Source organism: Caenorhabditis remanei, chromosome X, assembly GCF_010183535.1.
Source record: "Caenorhabditis remanei strain PX506 chromosome X, whole genome shotgun sequence".
NCBI lineage: Eukaryota > Metazoa > Nematoda > Chromadorea > Rhabditida > Rhabditidae > Caenorhabditis > Caenorhabditis remanei.
Window position 1 is genome coordinate 6,008,470 of NC_071333.1, and position 26,013 is coordinate 6,034,482.

At 37.3% G+C, this 26,013-nt stretch overlaps 6 protein-coding genes across 6 annotated transcripts; 3 read left to right on the top strand and 3 right to left on the bottom strand.

Moving 5' to 3' along the window:
- Positions 1 to 1,273: 1,273 nt before the first annotated feature.
- Positions 1,274 to 3,917, bottom strand: GCK72_023151 (uncharacterized protein; the record flags this gene model as incomplete). The annotated part of the gene is made up of 11 exons (XM_053735261.1): positions 1,274 to 1,726; positions 1,773 to 1,873; positions 1,928 to 2,184; positions 2,237 to 2,519; positions 2,569 to 2,740; positions 2,824 to 2,989; positions 3,045 to 3,217; positions 3,269 to 3,349; positions 3,401 to 3,504; positions 3,549 to 3,612; positions 3,879 to 3,917. The coding sequence occupies 11 exons, from the start codon at positions 3,915 to 3,917 to the stop codon at positions 1,274 to 1,276; spliced, it is 1,893 nt and encodes a 630-aa protein (XP_053578827.1).
- Positions 3,918 to 8,981: 5,064 nt separating this feature from the next.
- On the top strand, positions 8,982 to 12,788 carry GCK72_023152 (uncharacterized protein; the record flags this gene model as incomplete). Its single annotated transcript, XM_053735262.1, has 10 exons — positions 8,982 to 9,056; positions 9,291 to 9,422; positions 9,477 to 9,969; positions 10,022 to 10,223; positions 10,271 to 10,435; positions 10,481 to 10,622; positions 10,671 to 10,886; positions 11,580 to 12,042; positions 12,431 to 12,535; positions 12,586 to 12,788. 10 exons carry the CDS (start codon positions 8,982 to 8,984, stop codon positions 12,786 to 12,788), a joined length of 2,196 nt encoding a protein of 731 aa, XP_053578828.1.
- Positions 12,789 to 13,018: 230 nt separating this feature from the next.
- On the bottom strand, positions 13,019 to 13,283 carry GCK72_023153 (uncharacterized protein; the record flags this gene model as incomplete). The annotated part of the gene is made up of 2 exons (XM_003103321.2): positions 13,019 to 13,117; positions 13,170 to 13,283. The coding sequence occupies 2 exons, from the start codon at positions 13,281 to 13,283 to the stop codon at positions 13,019 to 13,021; spliced, it is 213 nt and encodes a 70-aa protein (XP_003103369.2).
- A 646-nt stretch (positions 13,284 to 13,929) lies between these two features.
- Positions 13,930 to 15,491, bottom strand: GCK72_023154 (uncharacterized protein; the record flags this gene model as incomplete). The annotated part of the gene is made up of 8 exons (XM_003103222.2): positions 13,930 to 14,001; positions 14,072 to 14,133; positions 14,182 to 14,271; positions 14,340 to 14,409; positions 14,734 to 14,858; positions 14,907 to 14,971; positions 15,020 to 15,092; positions 15,440 to 15,491. The coding sequence occupies 8 exons, from the start codon at positions 15,489 to 15,491 to the stop codon at positions 13,930 to 13,932; spliced, it is 609 nt and encodes a 202-aa protein (XP_003103270.1).
- Positions 15,492 to 17,189: 1,698 nt separating this feature from the next.
- GCK72_023155 (uncharacterized protein) lies at positions 17,190 to 19,081 on the top strand (the record flags this gene model as incomplete). The annotated part of the gene is made up of 7 exons (XM_003103226.2): positions 17,190 to 17,211; positions 17,261 to 17,455; positions 17,503 to 17,757; positions 17,871 to 18,363; positions 18,455 to 18,555; positions 18,847 to 18,938; positions 18,992 to 19,081. 7 exons carry the CDS (start codon positions 17,190 to 17,192, stop codon positions 19,079 to 19,081), a joined length of 1,248 nt encoding a protein of 415 aa, XP_003103274.2.
- Positions 19,082 to 23,624: 4,543 nt separating this feature from the next.
- Positions 23,625 to 24,811, top strand: GCK72_023156 (uncharacterized protein; the record flags this gene model as incomplete). The annotated part of the gene is made up of 3 exons (XM_003103322.2): positions 23,625 to 23,861; positions 24,300 to 24,596; positions 24,653 to 24,811. 3 exons carry the CDS (start codon positions 23,625 to 23,627, stop codon positions 24,809 to 24,811), a joined length of 693 nt encoding a protein of 230 aa, XP_003103370.2.
- Between the last annotated feature and the right edge of the window lie 1,202 nt (positions 24,812 to 26,013).

Consider the following 26,013-nt stretch of genomic DNA (forward strand, 5'->3'; position numbering starts at 1 on the left):
ATCGTGAGCAATTACCTAATATATTCGGAGTGAGCACACTTATCAATCTCAACGGACATATTGCATGTAATCCAATTGGATTAATAAATCTGAGCTTCAGGTGAAACCGTAAACAATACAAAATGTTCTCCATATTCCTTGTTTGTTTCTGCAATAGTTCCATTCTTATGGACAATTACTGAAGCGAAAACGGGTAACACGCAAAGGATTTGACTGACGCATTCTAGGATAGTGTGAGAAGATACTGCGCGCAATGGAGACACAGAGTTTTAAAAATCAGTGGACAGAATTACATATTTTTTTTTATTTTTTTTTTTTATTTGAATTGTATCAATCAAGCAAATTTCTTTTCAGATATGAGTCAAATAATGCATGAAATTTTCGAGGGTTTTTGGATATTTGTCGTTGGAAAATATTGGACGCAGGACCAGGGTGTGGAAAAGAAGCAATCAATAAAAATGTTGCAAAAAATAGGATATTCTTCAATTCAGAAACTACGGGCCTGTGACAGAAAACAGTGAAGACCTAAAAAAAAAGTGAGTTTTTGGCGAGAAGCAAAAAACTCAATGAGCGGTTTTAACCTATTGTTACGAAAAAGATAGTCTGTTACAAATAAACGAAGTTGTCAATAGTTCCCTAAACTTTTAAAAGACGAATTGGTATACGTATTTTCAAAAATTAATATCTTGAAACTGGCAAACTGTGGTTTTCAATGTCAGCTATGGTGAATACTGTCACATCCAAGACCTCACGCCGACCTAAAAGTACATGATTTCCAGAAAACATTCAAACCAAAACTTGTGCAGGTACAATTTTTCTTTGTGTTCCGTATTATAACAAAACATTTTCAGTCAACATGGACTTGCTCGTTACACACTGAGCTCTGCGTCGGATTCCTGTAGATTCGAAGCAAAACAATCATAAAACTTATCAAAAAATAGTCTTGGTTTTTGATAATAAGTAAAAAGTATCGATTTTAAGATTAAAAACGTTGAAAATAATGTGTACGAGCGCAACGGAAAGCAAGACGGATTGAATGGACTTGATCGATTTCAGCTTCCGTCAAGTTTTTGGCGTCAGTGTGCCTCTTGTTTGAAATCATGAGTTTTTTGAATATGTGTGCGTTGTAAACCAATATAAACGTTATTCATTATTATCTACAAGCACTTTCAAAATTGAAGCAAGAAACATTGGGATTTAAACACGTAATAGCACTAGTTATGGCGCGTGAAATGTTTGTTTTCACATACATACAATTGGAAAAAAGAGTTTCCTACAACTTGGCTGATTCTTGTTGTTTAATAGCCTTATTGATGACTGATTTCATGTCAACCAACGTTTTTTGAAGTTCCTTTGCAAACTTCTTGCTGCTGGTGGACCCATAACTTTTGAATGTGGAGATCATAAAATGGAGTTCAGTTTCCTGAGGGTTGTAACAGATTCCATAACAATCGAGAGCCGATGGTCCGAAGCACATTTGAATGAAATGACGTGTAGGCACTTGGCTTGTGGATACTTGGAAATGATTCAGTTGTTGATAGATCTTGGATCCAAAGATTTCGGGAGTTGGAAGATTGTTTTCAGTGGCAATAAGCTTCCATGCCAATAAATGTCTATCCATTCCAGCTGCATTCATGCAATCAATAGTGTAGTCTTTATGGGCAGTTGTAGCGCTAATCAACGAATCATAGATCTGAGAAACTGGGGTTCGAGGCTTGGATTCCATCTGAAGCAAAAAGACTGATTACAAATTGCTTTTATATCAGTTTAACCTTTTTCACAAATGCCGCAGCGTGTGTACTTGGAGATCGAATATTCTCAGTACGTCCCTCTGTGAATTTCCGTAACGTAGCAGTTTCATAGGTCGGTGGAACTGAAAATGAAAAGTAACTATGTTTTGATTTCCGTTCAAGTGTGAGCAACTTACGGGAAGAGTGAATTCTATAAAAAGTCAGCTGATAAGCCATTTGAATGTATGAGTCCGGTGAGATTTTGCAAGATTTTGGGAAATTTTTTCCGTATGGTTTGAAAGAAAATGCAACGATATCCAAGTCTTCCGCAATCCTGTCCATACTTTTGGCACTTTTCACAATTCTCTTATTCACTTCTTCGTCGGTAGTGATGTTGAGTCGTTCGACTGTTGACTCAGAAGACGGACCGGTTGTAGTGAACGAGTTTGTGTCACTGCAACAAAAAAATTTTCCATTTGTGGTTTGATATTGAACAAATTACTTACAATTGATCACAAATATAATCCATGAGAGCACCAACTGGTGGTCCCTCTGCTGGGGTGTGCTCGTAAGTCATTCCAGTATATCCATTTGTTCCAATGACAAATTGAATTGTCTTATCGAACCATCTGTTGCTCGAGTTAACTTTTGATCCACCTCCATGGAGTGCTTGCCGACTCTGCTCATCCTTCTCCGTGTATCCAACAGGTGGGTCGCTGGCCTTATCTAGACAAACGACGAACAATGCTTTCTCGATAGCTTCCAATGATTGAACATTATTATTGTCTCCTGAAACATTCATCAGTTGTGCAATTCAGTCATTCGATTCTACACTCACTCTTCAAAGATGTATACACATTTGCCCATTTGTCACGTCCATCAGAAGAAACAATTCCCACTGGATGAGGGTTCGGAGATTGACTTTCAGAGACGACTTTCTCCAGTTGTTGCGTTATAGCGGAGATTGAGAGAGGTTGCTCATTGGCGTCGAGAATTTGAACACGGAAAAGCTGAAATATACATATTAGCAAGATATCAAAAGTTATTCTTTATCAAAATGACAAAGCTCTCTTAGAATTCACAAAAAACTTACATGTCCATTTCTAATCACCACAATGTGCTTTAGTGTTTCTTTGTAGTCACAGCCATATTTGATCTCATCAGCGCCTAGCTTTGGAATTCTTGTGGTTCCGAACAAAAATTTGTATTGACTCATATCCAACGGCGCTTTTCCAGCCATATCCTGCTTCAACTTGTCACTGAAAAATACAGAAGACTGTTAAAAATTAACTTATTTTTAAAACGAAATCATACTTTTTAGCAAGAAGATAAAACTTGATTGCAGCTTGACTTATTTTTGCAGCGTTTTCGAGTTGTCCTTCCGGGGTGTTAAACTCGAACTTTGGAAACATAACTCCAGGAGATGTCACTACTGGAAGTGGGGTACGTGCTGCTAAATAAGCAATGTTAAGCCACCATGGCGTAAGCTGAAAATTTAAGAACGTTGGTTTTTGAAAGCTAGGGTTCATAAAACTTACCCAATTTGGAAGTGCATCCGCTCTTTTCTGGAGGAGGTTTTGAAGTTTTGGCATATCATTGATGTAGAAGTCTTTCACAATCTGGAATAATGAAAAATATTTATTAATTTAACCATAGAAGGGATAGCTTACACTTTTTGTCTCTTCCAGCTCCTGTCCAGACTGTAGTGCTTGTGCAAAATTCAAAAAGTGTTTTATCGTCTTTTCGGGTTCGGGTGCGGGCAATTTGGGTAAATCTATAACATCCATATGATACTTATTCTTAAATTCAAAACCTTACCAGATGACTGACGAATTGCCATATGGCTTCCTGCAAGAGCATTCACACCTTGCTTCATCACTTGCTGAAAATCAAACGATGTTTGATGTTATTGTATGAAACGGAACAGGAAAAGGGAATTTTCTTAAAACTTCAAAGCCAAATATACATGTGGTGATAAGGTTGAGTGAAGAAATTTCTGCGGGGAAGACTGAGAATGTTATCAATTCGCATACATACTACACTACAATGTAGCATTATTTTATATGGTCATTTTGTTTGTTCTTTGTTTGGTACATTAAAGTCTTAATTGGTTTTTTAGTAGTAATTATGATTTTGTTTAATACTTACCGAAAACCGAGATCCTATCATTACTCGACATTTCAGCATCTTCTAACCGGCTTTGCTACTGAAAATAATTGAGATTAGAGATTCTTTAATAGTTGTCAACGATCAAAACATTTTATTGAAGTGTTTAGAAAACGAGTGAATGGCAAAGGGGTCATACGGAAAGCGAAACGTGTGGTGTGTTTCGGCGGGGGGCAAACAGAAAGACCAGGCGGAACGGGGGAAATGAGAGAAAAGAGAAAGGCGAGTTAAGTTCTTCCCTACTGGTGTCGTGTGTTGGTATCCGAACCGCTGAAGAGAGTGGACGGCTGGCAGTGCGAGAAGAAGACGAAGAGCGAAAAGGGGACACAACAATGTTTCTGTGTAGTCAAATGGTGTGGGTTAATGAAAACGCGGAAAGAGGAGGAAAAGACAAGTGGTAGGCACTAAACAGTAGAAAACGAGTGGCATCATTTGATGGAAATTTCAATAAAAAATTAAACTTCTAAACAGTTTTTTAGTAAGGAAATGGCTGTATTTATTTTTCGGACACACTATGACTCACAGGAAAGAATTTTCGAACACTGAGTTTTAAAAAAAAATCATGACATTAACTGAAATGATCGATTCATCGAAGTGTGTTCTAAACTTGAGTTTGAATCTCTAAACTCTCTAAAAACTCAAAAAAGTTGAGTCTGAACTCGACGACGCATTCATATGGAAATTCATGAAAAACGGAAGCTGGACATGCATTTATCGTGGACTCGCACAAGAAGCAGTACCAGAAAAAAAACGAAAAGCGGGTTCTATTCTTTGCTATCCATGAAATGGGAAGAAAAAGGAATGGGAAAGAAGACAAAATGAATGCAATTTTCTTGAATACTGCATGGTTTCTTCTTGTTTTTAGAGAACGTTTCATCATTTCTTCTCCTTTTAAAGCGATGAAAAGTGCAAATTAAAGAAAATGTGTACTTTTGGGAGAGAACACGATTCTAAGAAAGATTAGATACTAATGAATGAAAAAACTACACAAGTTTACAAAAATAGTAAGTTGTGTACTGCAGGAAAAAATAGAGGTCACATGGCTTACCAAGTTATGAAAAAACTTGATAAGATTGTCTACAAAGTAGTGTCCTTACTGGTCACTGTGAAACGGAAAGGAAACCAACACTTCTCATGATAAGACAGACGTAAACAACAAAACGTTGTTTTTTTGTGATCACAATGACCGAGCGTACTCCGTTTGCATGTGTGTGCATTGATAGCAGCTAATTCGAATTTGTGTGCTCGCTTCGTCCCAACGTTTTTCAGAAAAAAGAAGGGTGTGAGGGAAAGGAAAAGAAGTCGTGAAATGTCGTGGAATGATAGATGAAAGAGTCAAAGACGGAAGTTATCACGTGTTGTGTAGTAAAAAAAGCAAAGAGTACATCTCAGATTGGGAATAAATTCAAAAATAGTACATGTTCATGTTTTAAACAAAAGCAATTAGAAAACAGAATTGACAAAAATCACAATTTGCCTCAAAACACACGAGCCAACACAGGTATTTGTGAACAAGTGATTCAAAAATAACCTAAAAAAGTCTTGGAAAAACAAGAACACAAACAGATTCTTGAAATTCTAGTCATTTGTGTTCTTGAATATAATCTGACCTGATAATTGATTTTTAGAACTATTTTCTTGTCTAGAAACTTTATAGTTAGTCATTTCACATATTTTTCAGTTTCAGCCCACCAAAAAATATGACAAGATTGCAATGTAGACCACCTGTTTCCAATCTAGTTTTCATCAAAACTTTGACTCTGCAACACAAATTACTTATTCATGACCTGAAACTAACCCTGTGTGTAAATGACATTTGATAAGAACCAAGAATTTTTTATGCCAAACAGTGGTTGGTCTGACATTTCGAATAAGTCAAAGTTTTGAAGTAATTAATCCTTCCGCTTTAAAATGTGAAAAGTAAACAGTTTTTGTTAGTTTTCAACGCCAATTTCATTCTTTTCCTTTTTAATTTTTGAGTTTTTAAAACCAATTCCTTTCAAAAACTTTAATTCTTGTTTAAAATTTCAGGTTACTACCAAAATTCGTTTTCAATTGGTTATGCCAATTTTCCAAATTTATGTTTTTTTCACTTTTTTGCACAACTACATGGCAACCACTTTTTTCGATTCATTTTTTCATGACCACTTGTCCATCTCCTCTCTTCTTCAAATCGTTTCCAAGTTTTTTGCAAATCTAACATGCTTCGAAAATGTTTCACCTGATTGATAGCACTTGATAGAGTCGTTTGGTCTTTTGACATCCCGACAAAAAAAAACAAATGTGAAATGAGAAAACGACACGAAGCATATGGTTGATCTCTATCCTCTGTTATTCTACAGCATTTTGACACATATCTAACAGTGTCTGGTGTCCGGAAAACGAGCTGATGATTCTGAGAGAGAATCGACCTCCAACTTGCGCAAGTTATTTTTTGTTACAAAAATGCACTTATTGCGAGGCGAGGGAAGGGATAGTTGATCTATTTCTCCCACTGCGCAGGCTCTTAGTCAAATTCCACCAACAGACGGTGACAGATCCCACCACTTGTTCGCCAGACTTTCCCCCTTTCCAACGATCTTCGCAATTCTTCGTTTATTACCACCACCAAGAGTCAGTGCGGTCATTTTACTTCCCTCTCCGGAATTGTGGAGCTAGACAATTAAGCAATTTGCAACCTCTTGGCCAATCTAGATCCTATTCATTTTATTTTCCCTCTTCTTATACATTTGTCAAAGTGACGTTTCCGTGAGAAATAGATATTGAAATTTATGAGTTCAAAACGTTCCAATTTTGAAAATCGAAGTGATGATTGATCTTCTCTAAATTCAAAGGGCTTTTTTGATCTAAAGTTATCAAATTTAGTTTTATTAAATTAATCCACTTGAACAATCTTAGAAGAAAGGTAACTAACATTTCAAAAACCTTGTTGCCGCTAGTCTCATGTATCAAACCTTTTCCCCAATATCGTAAAAAATCGAATTTTTAATTTTTTGGTTTCGAAATATTTTTGATCATTGTTACACCACACTATCCCATATTACTCATCATTTGCGGCAAGTGTAACAATTCTCCCTCGCATTCAGTTTTTCACAAGATCCTACAAAAGTTTGAATACAGTTTTAACTTCGATTTTCAACAAAGCAATTTCAAACTGTTTGCATTGCTCTTATTGAGAAGATTTAACTTTTTGACTATTGACCACAAAAAGTATGCCCAGCTTGAAACGGACAAACAACTTTTGAACAATTTATCTGACCAAACGGCTGGGTCATTTTTCTTTTTCTCTCTATCCTGACTTTTCTGCTACAGTGAAACAAAGCACATTTATTCTTCTTCGTACGGTTTCTGTCTCTGTTTTTATGTCTTTGGTGGAATCGGAATAATTTGAAATTTTAGGCCACCCGGTTAGTTTCTTCATTTAGAAACGTGCTTCTGTGACTGATGATCTGATATGTTTCAGTGTTCCTTCTTTTGAATTTTATAGTTTTTTATCAACATAATCTCACTGATCCTTGTTTCGTCAATCGGTTCTACCAGTGTGACCATTTTCCAGCAGTTTCAATTTTCCAAAAACACATTGTATTTTATGTGATAACTGGTGTGATTTGAGTAAAACCACACAATATTCCAGGTAAACCATTAATAGTTATTACTTTCTTCTAATCCGCACGTAGAACTCCGCCTTCTCACCCCCTCGCTCTTTGTGTCGACATTCCTAATTTCATTACCCATTTTTCTCGCTTTTCAGCATGGTCCCAGATTTTCCTCTTCATTGAATCTGCGTTTACTTATGTGTTTTTATTTCCGAAAAAAGGCAAAAAAAGTTGTCGGAAGTTCATTGAGCCGTCTCAAGATTTTCTTCTACTTTTCCCCTCGGATGATGAATTTTTGTGAGAATTTTTGACACCAGTCATCCATCACTTCAGAGGGTTTCAGGAACAGTTTTCTTATTTTGGGGGGCTTGTTCCTCTCTCCACCCATCATTCCATCTTTTGGTTCACTTTTTTTCTGCACATTCAACACATTGCATACTCTTTCTCCACCTTTTCTCGTGTCGTAAATTAAAACTGAAATGTGTGCAATTGCTCCATCTTCCACGTTTATATCTCATTTCGCGCAGATGTGCAATTTTAAGCGTCTCTATTTTTCCTCTTTGAACTCGTCGGCACAAAATTGAATAGAGGGCGACGAAGGTACCTACAAATGTCACTCAATACGTACTTTTATGATGGCACCATCACCCCAGACCGACGGGTTCTCGTGTTTCAAGTCGGTTGGAGCTTCCTCCCCTTTTTAACGCCTCATGTTTATGTTGTAGATGGATATATCCCCAAATGCATAATCGGAAAGCCGATGATGCATGTTCTTGTTATTCTTTGCGCCGAAGAAATGCTCTTTTCAAAACATCTTGATTTGCATTCCATTGTTTGGTGTATAGACACTTCATACACCAAAATTTCTTGTTTTCTTAGGATATGTAGTTGGAAGTATACAGTACATTTCTGATTTTGGAAGATCTCTAATGAAAATGTTATTTGTTTGTTCGGCCATGAAAACATTTGAAAAAATCTAATATTTGTAATACCCATGATGGTACCGTATTCAAATAACAAGCAAAACAACCCACCATACACCATAGACCTCCTAACCCGACCAACTCTCTCTAGTGCATTTCAATTGGTAATTGGGTCATATCCGTAACTAATACTTTTCGACAAAACTACTTCAATTATTCGAATAACGCCTTCTTGCCTCCTCTCCCTTACATGGTCCCCTGAGGCCAATGGGGCCATGCTTCCATGTCATCTCCTCTTGCTCAACTTTTGCAACAAAGTGGAAACAAGACAAATTGTTTGACGTTGTGTCAAGTTTCTGGTTTTTCATTGTTTTTCGATAGAGGACACGTCATTCATAAAGAATTTTTGGATTCCAAAGCGTTCATAAACTCCGAGGAGAAAGATTGGGAGGGCAGCTGAAAATAGTTTTATAGAATGTGTATCTCATGCTGTTCATTGTTCTTGTTTTCTTATTTTCTCAATTTAATTTGGTCTCAGAGTATTCCTTTTCAGGTAAACCCATGCGATGAGGTCACTCTTCTTGCTACTGTTGCTGTGTGCAGTGGCAAGGTGCTCACGACTTGCCGAGGATGAAGAACAGGTACTGTAAAGTATTCTTTATAAGTAGATCAAATAGAGTAGTAAATATACAATATACCCAATATAATAATCTATTATTGTCAGACAAGCCTTATCATTTTGAAAAATTCCACAAATTTTTCATGAGAGAACTGCTCGACCGGTCAAAACACTTTTAGAAAACTACAGAAAAGTTTGAAAATTCCATTGTTCCTGGCTTAACTCTGTCAAAAATCAAAACCCCTCTGTTCTCTAGATGCTAATCCGTCACTTCACCAAAGAAGGAGAGATCTCCACAATGGACCAACTCCGCGAGACCATCGGTCCGTTTCGCGACCCTCTCAACTTCTCTCACATGAACTACTCGACAATGACGGATCACATTCATGTAAGCCATCCGTCGCAGATTACTTCATATTCGAAGTACAAAGTATTCTTGCAGAACCTTCACAGAAAGTATCCAAATTTGACACATATCTACTCCGCGGGACAATCGGTTCAGGGAAGAGAGTTATGGGTTCTAGTGGTATCAAGATATTCAAAAGAGCACAGAAAGTTGATACCGGAATTCAAATATGTGGCCAATATGCATGGAAATGAGGTGACTGGAAGAGTTTTCTTGATCTCTCTTGCTGAAACATTGCTTCAAAATTACAACACAAATCTCTGGATCCGCCAACTTGTGGACAGTACTAGAATCCACTTGATGCCTTCGATGAATCCAGATGGTTATGAACACGCATCTGAAGGGGATCAAGCAGGAGTCACAGGACGTCATAACGCCAATGGAAAAGATTTGAATCGAAACTTCCCGAGTCGTTTTCCCAATTACTTCCCAACAAGTGACATTCAACCAGAAACAATTGCAATCATGAATTGGACCCGCCAGATTCCATTTGTGCTTTCTGCTAATCTCCATGGAGGTACAACTCTCGGTATGTGTTAACCTTTTTTTCAACCATTTTTCCAATTAAAACGTGATTCCAGTCAACTACCCATTCGACGACTACCCGACACGCACACGGCAGTCGCATTATGCTCCTTCACCCGATAATGCACTTTTTGTCCGGTTGGCTTACTCATATGCCAGGGGTCACGAGCGTATGTGGAGAGAGGGACCAAGATGTTTGGATGACGACTTGAACATAGCTGTCGATCCGCAAAACGGGATTATTAATGGAGCTGATTGGTATGGAAAAAATAGTCAAAGCAGTTGTGGAAAATTATATGTTTTAGGTACATTGTGTCTGGTGGAATGCAAGACTGGAATTATCTGAACACTAATTGTTTCGAGTTAACCGTCGAGATGAATTGCGAAAAATTTCCGAAAACTGCAAAACTGATCAAACTGTGGGGAGAGAACAAATACGCACTTCTTCACTTCATTTCATTAGTTCATGGGTACGTTTAAATGAATCGTAAAACTGGTAACTTAGAAAATTTTAGTGCTATCCATGGACTCGTCGTAGATGCTGAAACTGGAGAAGGTATTGTCAATGCAACCATCAGCATCGATGAAAAGGCGAAGATTGTTGTGAGCTATGGAGATGGAGAATTCTGGAGACTGGCCAATATGGGAACTTACGACGTAAGAATCCACATGAAGATTTCCCATTTTCTCCGTTTTTAATTTCAGCTGACCTTTGACCACAGCGATTACTACCCCGTTACTCGCACTGTCCATGTCACTCCTCAAGACCGATCGCCTTACATTGAAGTCCGCCTCCAAAGAATCATTCCTAGATCCAAGCCAACACTTATCCCGGCCAGACCAACTAAACAACAGAGCAAAGACGAGTACAACGTGGATAACTCAAATAATAAAGATCTCCGTATTGTGACAATGTCCTCCGTGTGCCACTTCTCATCACTTCTTTTCATTCTTGCCTTCACCGCAAACCGTGTTTTGTAAATTTATTTGAACTGATTTCCATTCTTCTTTTTTTCTCTTTCCTATCTTTCTTTCCTATCTTTTCCTTTTTTGAATAATTCAAAAAACACTATCATTGAGAGATTAAAATAACCGACTGCATTCATTCCTCCGCTTTAAAAATTGTGAGCTGTTCGCTATCATGAGAAATGAATTTTCTGATCGAATTGTTTCAAACTTGACAACAATACTTGAGCCTAATATTCGTTGTAAGATTTTCTGAGTCGAACACAAAATGCCAAGACATTCAAACGCGAAAACTTTCAATTTTAACATGATGATGTCAGAACTTGCAAAATGACTATACCAACTATGCCATTGTAAATCTTCTGCTAGTATATGCGGATTACAGAGTAGGATAAAAAGTCTTTAATGACTGTCAAAGAAATGAAAGAAACATTTTTTCGAATACGTTTCATATATGTGATGCCATTTTTTGCTTCATTTATATTTCTACAAATATTTTCACTGATTACTGTTATTTATGGATTATTCTATTTTTTCTCAGTTTATCAGGAATTGACGGCACTTTCTCTTTTAGTGAGAAAACAAGTAACTGAATTCTCGGTGATCCAATAACTTTCTTATTCTGATTGTCAAATTAGTTTTGTTCAGATCACCACTAATATTGCTTGGGATCAGCTTATCGAAGTGCAAGAATCACATTCAAGCACAAAAAGAAGCGTCACCAAGAAATCTGTTTTTGTGGATAGAATTTTTCGAAACACTTTCCAAAATTCGGTTGGACTACCACCATGGTGTCAATGCGAGCCAATTGTACCAAGATGCCCACCTGGTCCCCCAGGACCACCCGGCTGTAGAGGAGAAACTGGCATGCCTGGTGAACCAGGAAGACGAGGAATCAACAATTACGAAACACTTCCCGCAAAGAAATGTGTGTTCAGAGAGAGATTAGCTTGTATAATGTGTCCAAGAGGGCCGCCAGGAAGACGAGGTCGTATGGGAATGGATGGTGAACAAGGACTGCCTGGGAAAAGAGGACTACCTGGATCTTTCTTATTGAGCGCCAAAAATTTGAGAGGAGCTCCAGGAGAGCCGGGAGAACCAGGAAGACCAGGTAGGGACTATGAGTGAAAACGATGTTTAGAAAAATTTCACTGCTAAAATGTTGGGTTTGCACGGCTACCCAATAAACTCTTACTGAAGTACATATGATCATTGGGTAGAGAACTCAAATCCAATCCAAAATAATTCCTTCCGTCTTTGGTGCACTTTTGTTGCACGATTCTGAAATTGTTTTTGAACCACCACCGACTTTCTAAATTGGGTTAGGTTTTTACTCATTGAAATTCCAGACTTGTTTTTGAATACACGTTTTCGAGTACTTGTTTGTTACAATGTAACTTTCAGAGCTGAAAATTAAATTTTTTGTTTCAAGTCTCAAGTACACGCTATATTAAAATTGAAAACATCATCTTCATACCAAAATTAGATTTTCTTGACAGGAGCACCAGGAAAACCCGGACAAGATGGTAAAGATGGTCGAAATGGCTATAAACTAAAACCTGACAGAATAAATAGAGGTCCACCAGGACGAATGGGTCCCAGAGGTAATCTTAACTTTTTTGAGTTTTGTTATTTTTGACTGTTGGGATTACAGGACCACCGGGAGACCGAGGAATACCCGGAAATCATGGATTGCCAGGTGCAATGGGACCTCCTGGTTATAGAGGTGATAATGGCCGACGAGGAGTCCCTGGACAACCTGGACGACCCGGAAGACATGGAAAACCTGGAGGAGATTCTTCATATTGCCCTTGTCCACCACGTTCTATGATGTTGGGAAGCTTCAACAAAATCTAAGTTATTTTATTATATTTTCGTTTGGGAAACAGTAATATACCTAACTGTTTTGTCAATTCCAATCTTATATCTTTTTTTGGCTAATTCATTTTGCTATACACGTGTTTGTTCAATAATATAGCAACCCCATCATCCATCAATGCTATAATTTCAATCAAATAAATGTAAAAGTATTAACAGCAAAACTTCATTGTATCAGCAAGAAGATAAAAGCAACCAACATGATAAAATCAGTTTCTGGGGTAGAGTCCGGGCAGCGGTAGATCATAGTTCTCTTCAAAACCACCAGCTCGTCTTTTGGCTTGTCTTGCGCTGGCTAGCGCTTGGAACTGAAAAACAGAAACCATTCGGTGTAAACATTTTGTTATATGTTCAACTTACCAAGTCAACCGGTTTACGTTCCTTATAAAGACTGTAAACTGGAAAATGCGCATTGACGGTGGCAGAGAAACAAATGAGAAGAACAAGCATGACGACCAGAGAGACAAACTTCATTTTGAAGAATAGTAAGGCTTAGCCGGACTGAATTATGCTTTTGTTTGTCGGAGGTTTTTATACTTCAAATTAGAAATTCGTAGAAGTCGGAATGAAGGCAATAATAGGATATAGAAACGGAGGATATTCACAGACTAGTTTTTTAGAAGTCACTATCAAGCTCTAAGAATCAAAAAGATTCAGAAAAAATATCTGAGAAAAACGAAAATGGATGGAAAAGAAAACACAATGATTTATTCAAGAAGGGCCAATTGCGTCGTTGAATTGATGATTCAGACAATGAGAGGAGACTGGTGTGAGTTCATCTGAATTGTTAGAAGAAACCGCGGAGCGGCATCGGATTACCACTCTAGGTTTCTGGGGGCGACTGACGTGGGGAACCGTGGGAAGAAGTATCTCAACTAATTTTCAGTCTTCTTTTCGAAGAACATCAGAAGTGGTTTGAATCATGTGTTTGTAGATTTCCAGAGGCTTCTTTTTATTGTTTGGTTGAAATTTGAGATGTTCAGCAATATGACTTTCTGATAGAAACAAGAAAAAACGATGATAAAAAAAGAGTTCATTCATTGTACATGGCTTCAATTACAGTCAAGTGAGAAAAAGTAAAAGTAAATGGAATGAGAGTATCCAAACGTGTTCAAACTCGTCATATCTCAAAACATGAACGTCCGAAGAACATTCGGTTGAAGGCGGACGGAATTCCCTGGGCGGCAAAGTTCTGAATAATTCAATTTCTTGTTAGTTAACTCTTTTTCTTTTGTTCCATCCTTTTTCAGACTAAAACATACCTCTGGAGGCGGAATTGTATAGATGGTTCTGTAGCAGACGGCTGGCGTGTTCTCTCCACCCACTGAAATTATGTGATGATCATTGACCCTGATAAGATTAGTTTTCTAACCCATTCTCTCTGAAAGTCGCCTTAAAGATCGGTCTCTACGACGAGATTCCGGCGCCGGAATATGCTGAGAAATCCAATTGTTCTCGATTTCTGAAGCAATTGACTTCATTTATTTTGTTTTTTAAGTTTTCTTGTTGGTTTGAAAAAAAAAACAATACCTCTTTGTTGCGTTTTGTCTAAGGTTGTTTCCAAGGCAGTCCTTCGGCTTCTGCGAGTAGCGTTCACAACCTGAAAACATAAAAAGTTAGTTTTTCTTGTTCTAACGTGACCATGAACGTAAATACATAACCGGTATGAGCCTACATTCCTTTTGTCCTACTTCCAAAAGCAAACTTTGCATCTCATCTATTTTTGTTCTTGTGATTCTTTGAAATTTTGAGCAAAGGTCCGAAGGATTATCTAAATCTTTTTTTCTAAAAGTGCATATGCTTACGTGTTTACATTTCATGACTTGGAAGCCTTATTCAAGGCAGTATGTATTTTAAAATATTTTTGAAAAGAAAATTAAAAGAAATGTAATTTCAAAATATATTATTAGTCTGTGTCACTAACTTGTTGCGAAATATTCGGTGTCTCGGTCATCCTTTTTTGACTGACAGCTCTCACTCTGTTTGGAGACTTTCCACCAACTGGGCTCTTCGGTTCATTGATCATTTGACGAATAGCCAGGCATGCATCTGGAAATTGAATAAACTGAGATCCGGAAAACTGGAAAGGAATTTTACCCAGTAACTGATAGTTAATCACTGTGCCGAAAAAAGCGTTCTTGCGTTTGCAAAGTGGACAGCTTCTAAAAGACAAAAATTAGGTTGAGGAACGAGTCACAAGCGATACTTACACAATTTTCGTCTGACATTTCAAACAAATGGAGTGTCCACAGAATCCCACACATGGTCGGTGTGAATTGTCATCTAAAATACAATTTGTGAAATTTTTTATTTCAGTTTTTTTTTCTGAGGTAAATTTACATATGTACGTCACACAAATATAAACTCTTGATGTAACCAAAAATTGTCTTTTCTTCTAATTTCCAAACTAGAACTAATAATTAAAAAGGCAGTATTACAGACAGTCGCAATTTGTCCATATTTTCAGAATTTAAAAGGAGGTCACATAATTAGATTTTAAAATAGTATGAGATCAAAAATAGCTATTTTGCTTTGTTCAGTCTTTCATCACAGTGATTATGTTCAATAAAATTCTAGGCATTTTCGAATACACAAACGTTGTATAACTATGTCACATTAATAATACTTACCATAATCTTCCAAACATGTGGGACATCTCGCAAAATCAACATTCGATAGCATCTTCGTATACTTGGCAGAATGAAAATACAGCTCGATGCGACTCACTCGTTTCTGTCTGGAGACCCTAAAATCTCCAATAGCAACACAAGCTCAACAAAACATATATATGTCTATGTCTTTTTGAGAAAAACACGTCACTTGAACAAACACACGAAACCATTGAAGAATCCCCGTCCTACTGTCAAACAGCTGATTCTTCTTGAAATCTTCAGATTCTTGGCAATTTTTTAGTTTTTGGATATCGAGTTCATTCAAATGGTTAAACGGATTAAATTCAAAATTCAGATTAGGATTGAGATCATCTTTTTCTTTTTGGTATTTTCAGATTTACAAATTTTCAAAAAGATAGTGAAAGATAAGAATATACATTAAAATTGAGCTTCAATGAAAAATTGAGAAAAAGATTTTGGGGCATTGAGAAATATTTTGGGAACAAAGAGAGGAACTGAAATGTAAAAGCAAGAATACCTTTATAAAGAAGCTCACATAGGTATTCTCTGGTCTTTTCCGGTTGCACATGAAAACAAGCGTCACAGAAAACTACAGCTTCAGTTGAAATGAACAGACTGTGCTATGATTTTGTTCTGGTCGGGAAACCTATCGAGGTTAATGATCAAGAACTGCGTTTGATGTATGGAATTTATCGAAAAAGCCAAATGTGACGAATGTTAGCCATCGTGTCTTGTTTTCATTGAGAGTTGAGAATATGATAAAAAATAATACTTGGGGTGTGTGGGTTTGTACCGGACACAATAGATTTTAAATCTCGTGGTTTTTGTTGTGATTCAATGGCTTGTCCAAAAATAGCCAAGAAAACAACATCTAAAATTTGAAATTTAAAATATTTCAATTGCCCTATTCTGCCAACTCCGTGTAAATCTGCAAGAAGATCACGTAGGAACATGAAAAAATGAAAAAAAAAATTAGGAGGATTAACTCCAGCTTTATTCCTAGAAAAGATTAGCATATAATCCACTTCCTTTATTCTTGGAGGATTTTTCTGATACAATTTTTTGATACCAATCACAAAAACAGTTTATATTGAAAATGGGAGTTACTCATCTTTGTATTTTCAATTAAATTATGGACGTGTGGCAATAACAGTGAATATTAAAATGCGGTTTACTCATAGTATATCACTTGTTCCGTTGCTCATCACTCTCAGTTTTTGATCGGAACACCTAAGACTGCATTAAGATGCTCAAACAGATAGTTGCCGGCAGATTTTTGCACGGGAGGTCTTTTTGCATGTTTCATTGATCATCAAACCGAACTGTTTGCATGGTAAGAATGTCTTGTTAAAACCACGCTCTTAGATAATTCCTCTTCTCTGAGTTCTTCAATGTTCAAACCATTTCACCCAGCTTTGAACAATCACCATTTTCAAAAAAATCTACAAATTTCTATTTCAGTCTCTGGATGAACTGCCATAGACACTTGGCAGCGGGCATTGACATGCCTTTGTTGACTCGACGGGAAAAGAAAAGAGGGCGTTGCAAACAACAAATAATAGTGAAGTTTGTTAGGATCATCCATACTTACCTTTAACTTTACTCCTTTCGTCTTTTTTTTTGAAGAGTCATCCATTCCCGCCCATTTTTCTAAATATATGTTGTAGAAGAGCATCCATTCGAAATCCGGTTTTTTGCACCACTATATAAGTGAAAGCTGAACTTAAAATAACTCATCACAGCTACAATGTTCTCTACTGTTCTACTAGGTAATCATCAATTCATTCATTTTTTGGATAACAGTTTTCTTATTTTTAGTTTGTCTTTCTGTCATCGCCGTTCACGGTCAAAACGCGTATGGTAATATCTATGGCTACGACACTAGTAATACCGGAAACTCGAACAGTGGCTTATCTTTGGTGCAAAATCCAAATTACCAATTTTTGAACGATCAGCTAGCCAACGAATACTCTCAAACATATCTTGATCAACTTAGAAACTACGAACAGCAGAGTGAGTGTTTTTAGAAACAGTCGAACCTTTTCAATGCCAATTTTCAGGTGGTTCTTCAAACTCTAATGGTATTGTGACAAGTTCCTCGAGCGTCCCTGCGAATGGTTACTATACCGGACCAGCATTGTCTAACCAACAGCAGAATCAAGTCAACTATCAGCAGATTGTTCAGAGAAACCCATCGACAACCTCCAACAGTGGATCTAGCAGTAATATTTATGGGTACAACTATAATTCTAATTCTGGAAGCAGTGGAAGAACAACAGGCAACAATAACTACAATAATGGAGTGCAATATTCCGGTAGGAGGAGATAATTACAATATTTTTACCTTTTTGAGTGTATTTTTGAAACTAAAATTGGTTGTATTTTTGATTTCTCATAAAACTTTTATCTTTAATTATTTTCATTGCAGCTCCAAGCACTGCTCAACCATATATCTACCCGTTCGGACAGTTCGCACCATCCGGGTCTTCCAGCTCCAACCCAGTACTCCGTGATCAGAGCTCCAATTCATTCAGTTCCACTGTCTCCCCACAAACCTCTTCATCAGCCACCAACAATATTGGAACAGGAAACGTATACACTGGACGTACCTACACAATGTTTGATCAACCACAAAACTCTCAAATCGGATATACCAGCGCATCTGATCTGAAAACCACTAGACTCCGTGATCAAGCTCCCCCAGCCACATTGAACCTCCGTGGAACCGGACCACTCCCAGGACCAGTGCTCACCAGCTCCAATGCTAACTCTCAATTGTTCAGAGATGCCGGATCCAATGATATCTACTATGGAAATGCGAACACCAACACCAACAACAACAATGGCCAGGCAACCTACAGGTTCTCTTCCAGATTTTTTGATGTTGCTGGAAATAACACAGAAATGTATTACCCATATCGGTGAGTGGCAGTTGCACTCCCTCACCGTTTTAGTAACATTTAAATTTGATTTGAAAAAAAAAAATCTCAATTAACTGTTTCATTTTTTTAGCACCTCTACCAACTGGCAAACTGGATCATATGGAACTCCTTCCGGAGTATCAGGAGTTCAATTTGATCAATCTGGATCGTCTACTACAATGAGTCCTACCGGTAGATAAATAACATCCTCACCACAATTGCTCACCAAAAAACAAATACAAAAACTCCACGTGTTTGCCATTTGCCATATCCTCAAAATTTCCATCACATCATCAAAATAAATCTCCCATTCACCTCTCACCCCGCTTACTTATTTTGTACACCCAACATTTATTTGACTTTGAACCCATCCTCCTTCCGCTTCGTTGTCCCTTTCCATCTGTTTTGTAAATAAACCGTCTCCCACCCATCTAACAAGAGTAAACACTTAGTCAAACATGTCAGAAAAAAAACTTTTTTTAGCGAGATGCGCACTTTCCGATCCCTACTGGTGCCAAGAATATGTGCAGATCTATTTGAGTTCCCGCCAACAATATGAGGGTGTTTCTACTCAAGTAAGTTTCAATACCTAAAATAGAAGTGACATTAAAAATTTCATTATTTTCAGCAAGCTTGTCCATCCCTGATTGCTTCACTTGCCTCGAGTTACAATGGTTGTTGCAGTGCTGTTCGAGCCGCCGGCTGCTCCATGTCATAAATATGTGGAATAATTGGTTTTGTGCCCTCTTTGTGGTTGCCGGTTCTCTTTTTTTGTGTTGTGTGCCGAGAAAAACGTTGTGATGTATATAACGGAATATATGAGAATGAATCATTTTATTTTTAGAACATTCAGTTTCGTTTTTTATCCCGCTTTGGATCTCATCCCAAAACTATTTCGAAATATGTTCTTGTTTATTTTGATCTAGGTCGTCGAGTAATTGGTCACATACATACACCAACTTGTCATTTTTGGTCAATACCAAGTATTTCTTTCAATTTTCCAAGTTTAACAGTTTCAAGTTTGGTAATTCTCCGAAATGTTGTATCCAATGTAAAATAATTTGTGCGAAATAAATTGAGGTGTCAAAAATCTTTACTGATGTCGGTTTCTACATTTTACTATGTCTTTTCAGCAAATTTTTCATTCTCTACCAACCTATTTATTTGTTTTGTTTTGACTTTGATGTTTCAACTTTAATTTTTCCCATAACGTCATTCCCTTCAACAAATGAAGAATAGTTCACCCCCTTTCACCTAAACCTCGGATTATCCTTCCCCCTCCTACACTTTCATTCGGTCATTAACTATATTTCTTCTAGTGTCTTTTCAGAGTTTGTGACAGTTCTCTTCACACATATCGTCCCCATTCTCTGACTGCCTCTTGTACTTTCTAGCCAATCTATTTTTCTCGACCAAAACCGTCAGAAATTATTTTAACTGTATGCTGGGATGAGTCATTTTTGTTCTCTGTAAATGCATGTGTAGCGTAGTCTCTGCCCGCGCAGACATTTCGTTTTGGTCATACAAATACTTGCTTTTTCGGGCATAGGTCTTGCCTCAAAACGTAGTACACTTTCTCTATTCACACTTAGTGTACTGTCCAGTCACTATTTGTCCAAGTAGCCATAGGGACTCTTATCAAAACTGACTGGTGCTTTGAGCTAACAAAGCTTATGTGTATAGTGGTTTTGCACCTGTCAATAAGTTCGCACTTATTCATGATATAGTCAGAATACAGAATATGCAAGACATACGTTTTATTCTTTCACACTTCCTGTTCCTCTGTTGTTTATTCTTAAAAAGCGACTTTGAAACCTACAAAATCCACAAACTGCACAAACTTTCTCCACCAAACTATCTCCAGTATGTCTTTTCTTATCACTTCTTTACACCTATGTCATGACCTTTTTGTGTTGTGTCACACTGTAACATGCAATCAGTCAGTTATCATCAATTCAAATGCACGGCTTGTGCCACCCAGAGGAAAGTGGTCAGTCGAGAATGCGTTCATTTATTTCATATCTCTTCGTAACAATTGTGTGTACTGCGTGTGTTCAATGAGGTCCCTCTCAGGTGACAGTTGCTTCAGTCAGTGGTGCATCCACTTCTTCTAATGTTCGCAATTCATGTCAATTTCTTCTTACGCAATTTGACTTTCTCCATCTCTTTCTATCCTCCAGGAAGTGCGTTCATATCTTAGAAGTAACATGAACCGATCCACCAACCTTTAGTCTTTTTGCCATTTTATTTTTGCACAATTTCTCAAAACTTTTCTTCTTTTTCCTCATTTCATCTTTCTTCAGTTAAGTCTATTGTGCGATATCTAACACCCAGCGGCTAGGATAGGTTTTCTCATCTATTTCGTTTCACCTTTTCCAACAGTTTCCGTACAAATCCTGTTGTAGTGTCCGTCTGACTATATGTATAGCTATGATCTTCAATTTCCCGCAACACTGACACTGTGGAAATAAAAAATAAGGAAAAAGACCACGTCTGATATCCGCAACTTTTTTGTGCACCTTTTCACCGGTATAAAAGAGTATGTCGGAAGATATCTTGTTAGATGTGGCAAACGTCTGCAAAACGGCGGGGGCCATTGCCAATTGACCCTCAATCATGATGTATCAGTGTAAAAATGACAACATTTAGCGTTTATTTATCTCTTCGCTTTCACCTTTCGCCGCCCGGATAGAATTTTATCTTTGGCTTCTTTTTTCCGCCGACTTTTTGGAAATTTAGAGATTTGGAAGTATTTCAAAGAACCAACGACTTCAAATCAGAAATATTATTCTGAATTTTTGTTGTTACGTTTGGAAAATTTAGGGAGCTAACTTTTTGTTTGAATGTAAGAGTACAGACGAAAAGATTGGTGTTTTCTGATTTTGCCAAAAATTTCAGCATTAGTGTTTTTTGAAAAACCCCTGAGAGTGCAGAAACAGGAAGGGCTCGTTTCCAATTCACTCTCATCTCAAATTACGTCGTACACAACTACTATGAATTGAGGTAAAGTAGTGGACTCCGATTCCAAGTGAGACGAGGCCTCTCAATTTTCTCGCGCGTCTTCCTTTATGTTGACGGGTGGATCAAAAATGAGAATAGATTGCGGAGCACGAGAGCACACCAATGAATTGACCTCCAATTATTATTTGCTAAACTGACAGTTTTCTATTTCTATTTTCTTTCTGTCTATGTTCGATGTTCGGTTTCAATTCTCACATATTTTTCTTCTCCACATCTTCTCAGTTTTTATAGCGTTCTCGTTTTTTATTTCTCGTTCTCATTTTCATTTCCCATTTCCTCTTGGCTTTTGTTTTTCTTTCGTTTTCCATTTTTCTTCGCGGGACCGCGGTTTTTTGTCACCGCTCCCAGCTGATGAGGGAGAAGAAAGGCGGACCACGACAACATATGCATTTTATTGTTTGTTCAATATTCATGCTTCAGTCTGGGTTCTCAATTCACACGGGAACTATTGCGAAACGTTTCAGGGAGGGATCCTGTTGCTCTTGACCACAAAACACGCAGTTCGCCATTCTGTGTCAAAGTGACATATTGGTGTCCCGACAAAGTGACGAAAGTTGAAGATTGTTATGACAACCACAAGGGGTGCCTCTCACATCATCCCTTCTTTTTGCATTTTTTCCTTTGCGTTATCCTCGCTGTCACTCTCAACTCCGTTTTCCTTCTCAATTTCACCTTCTTTTCTTTTTTCTCCTATTTTTGCAATTGAAAGTGCACAAATAAACAAACATTATCAGAGTGGAGATCCATGAGATTTCATCTTTTCCCTCATTTCTCACTTTCGAACACTTTGATTCTTTTCTTTTTTCGTTCTGAGTATTAGAGCTTTGATCAAAGTCAAAGTTGAAGTACTAACAGGTTCTATTTGACATTTCGACAAACACTCTCTACGGGACTTACTAACTATGTACGTTTTGATGAATCGTGCCATTTATCAACACAATTTTTGATCAAAGACTGATATTGAGTTACGTTTCGATAATTTTTAGATGATTTTTAATGGCTTCTGGGTTATGTATTATCTGGAATAATGCAAGCTATCAAAAAGGGAAGACGTGTATAGAAACAATTTGTATGAAAGCTTTGAACTGGATTCCTATTCGTCTGAACGTTTTTCTGCTGTTTTCGGAACCTGACACCAAATTTCAAATGTTGTTGATACTCATACCTAGGTATTTTTCAAAAGAAAAAGATTTTCAAAACACTCAACCTTATGATGCCGTCACCATCATCACTTCCAAGAATGTTCTGACGCAATTAAAAAATTTAGCAAGTTTCTTTTCTAATAAAGATATCATGATCAATCATTTCCACACGTTCTCTCTCTATCTTTCAATTGCGACCAATTTTCTCTTTTTCTCTCCTCTTACATATTTTATTGCATTGTTCTCCTTGTTCTCCTCTACAATTCAGACTTCCGATCCCTCACTTGACTTCGACTGTTTTTTCTTCTGTGTTCTCACCTCGTTCCCATTTTCATCGAACTATGAAATTTTCGGGGGTTTAAAAAAGAAAAAGAAGTAGAAAAAAGTTTAAAGGTGCCATGAATTGGAATGAAATGCACTCTTGGCACCTTCCGGTCAATTGACAGGTGACGAAAGTTGGTCGAAGGTTAAGCGTGACTTCTTGTTTCTTTTTTGGTACCCAACAATTTTCATCGTTGCTTTTTGGGAATTCTGTTGGCTTGTAAACGATGAAACCAAGCCAATTACAACAAATTTACACTTTGATTCTTCCTCGGCTTCCTTAAACAAACAAAACATCCAAGTTTTGGTTTTTTTTCAAAGCTCCTCACCCTTTCTCTTTCCAAACATCTCCTTTTGTGATTGATATCCCTTTTTTGCTAAACTTTCTCCACAAACATCTTCCACCCTTTTGTTCCATTTTGTTCTTCTGTTCTCCGTCTTTCCTCGTATCAATTCTCCCCCATTTTCTCCCGTACGCTCCTCTCTCCTAATTAGTCACATCGCTTTGGCGTTTTGCCTCCAAAAATTCGGTGTTTCTTGTCCTGAATCTGAATACATTTGTTTCATTTTTTGCATTTATTTTGACATATATCCAATCTCTTCATTTCCTTCTTTTCTTCTTAGAGAAAACGAGGCAACAGTCACAGAACTTTATATCTTCTTTTTGTCGTAAACCAGGCATAAACTTTACATGAAAACCATCTTCGGACATGTTCTTGACTTTCCTATCTTTTTAATACCCAAGTTCTGATTGTTGAAGTTTTAAATGATTTACAGATGATGGATAGCATTGACTTCAAAACTAAATTGACAGAACTCGAATCACAGTTGAATATTTCTCATGAGAAACTGTTGATGCGAGAAAATGTCATATCCCAGTTGGAAGAAGAGATCAAGGGAAAGGAACGACTGATTTTTGAGCAAAACCATCTAATCAATATTCTCGAAAATGAATCAGCATCTCAGACGCAGTTACAGGCAATTCGATGTGACAATAACAACAAATATGATACGGTGAGAAGGAAATTTCAATTTTTTTGGTTAGAAGATTTCTGGTCTCAATTTACCTAAAGGAAGTCAACATTTTTGACATTCTTCAGAAAATATGAGTCCGCAAATTTTTTAAAAGAAATTTACAAAAAAAACTACTGTTGAATTAGAACAAACTTCGATACAGTGCTACAGTCGGCTTCTTAAATTTTTCACTTCTATGTGACTTCTGTAGAAGCACAGTTTTAATATTAAGATACACTAAAATTGTTCGAAATAATTGTATGAGAATGATGAAAAAACTTTTTCTAGTTATTTCATGTGTAACAAAGTAGTGTAAGAAACTATTGTAATTAGAATTACCGTGTTACTGAATCTCACTCGTAAAAACAGTATGGTTATGAAAAAGATTAGTCAGGTGGCTTTTTTAAATTTACTTTTTTCTTATTTTTCCCTTTCCAGGATTCAATCAACAGTGAGAGCGAGATTACCGTAATTGAGCGTGAAATCGTCGCATCGAGCAGTTCGACCTCGCCGTGTTCTTCAGAAAAAAGTGGAAGTAGTGGTGGTGGAATCATGACTTCATCATCCCTCTTCCGTTCCTCCGATGATTGTCATCGTGACCTTTTCCGATGTGACAAATCGTCTTGCAAGTGCGAATCAAAACTAGAGCAAGCGATGGTGGATCGAGAGAGACTTGAGCTTCAAAATGAGCAGCTCTTGAAGCAATGGGAAGAAGCGTTGGAGTATGTTTCGAGTGTAAGTCATTTGTTTTGTTGCTTTCAGTCATTATTCACTTTTCTCCTTTTTTCCAGGTTCAGCGTCAATTGCAAGAAGAATTGAAGCGGAATGGACAGTTAAAAAATGAGATGAACCAGAGGGCTAGAGAAGAAGTTTTCGAGATTCCGAGAAATGTACTTCATCTCATGTCATTTATCATTCTAGTGTTTGGTTACCTGCTTTACCGTCTTTGAACTGAAATTACTGTTCAGGATATAGGCTAAGATTACTGTAGCTATCAGAAAGGCTCACAATTACAATGCCATATTGGAATAACTATTCCCCATGTACAAAAACTTTATTATGTTGACTATGATAACTGTATTACGAGTGGATAACTAAAATGAAATGACAAAGAATAATGATGAAACATGAGGAACCGATTTTCAATTTTAATTTCAATTTTCTTGTGTAATTGTGTCATTTGCAATTCTATAAACCTTGGGATAAATTTTACGACAAAGCAGATGTTTTCAATTTTACACAATCACATTATTTCTGTTCAACGCAATCTTTTTCTGCTCTTTTCTTCAGGGGATCAGACAGAAGAACGAAGATAACCTGCTGTTCATTGCCATTGACAATGATGATGATGGGGTGACAGGATGTATTGTGTCGTGTTTTTCATTTTTCATTGCTTCACTTCAATTTTTTCGTCTTGTTCGTGTCTCTTCAATAGACCTAGACTATAGGTCAAACGACAAGTGACAAGATAGAGGGAGTGAATCCTGGAGAGAAGAAGACAAACGGGAAGCGAAGAGCAAGGCATATGTTTTATAACAATTCTTGTGTCCTCGTCGTTGTGTTGGCGCTTCGCTTACCTGCCCAGGTTTCACATTCTTTGCTTCCATCTCTTCTTTTTCTTCTTCTCGTTCTTCTTTTTTTTCTGGCTCGTGAGTTCTCGTTTGAGTGTGAAGTATGTGAGATTTTGATTAGCCTTTGACAAGGAGGACAGACGAACCTGACAAGGAAACGCAGTTCAAGGATTTCCTATTTTGGGAAATTTATAGATGACGAAGATGTCAAAAATAGAACTTTGCCTTTTTTAGAATCTTATGAAAAGTGCTCAGAGAGTCATTTTAGTTCCAAGATAGATCAGTCGTCAGATTTCCAACTCCCGTTGTTTTTTTTTCGAATTTTGTTTTTGTCTCGACCAGTTCGAAATTTTTCGCTTGTTGGTTACCGTATACCGAAGTCATAAACGTTTTGTGTACTTCAAAACAGAAGCCATTGAATTCCGGTCTCACATTAGAGGTTACTATGTTTGACTGTGTTTACAGCCTAACTAATAGCATTTAGTGTACATATATATAATAACACAAAGGAAACTGGCAACATCAATATCTCAGTAACGGAATGGTTCATATTCTTGGCTTACTCACCTTTCTAACAAAAG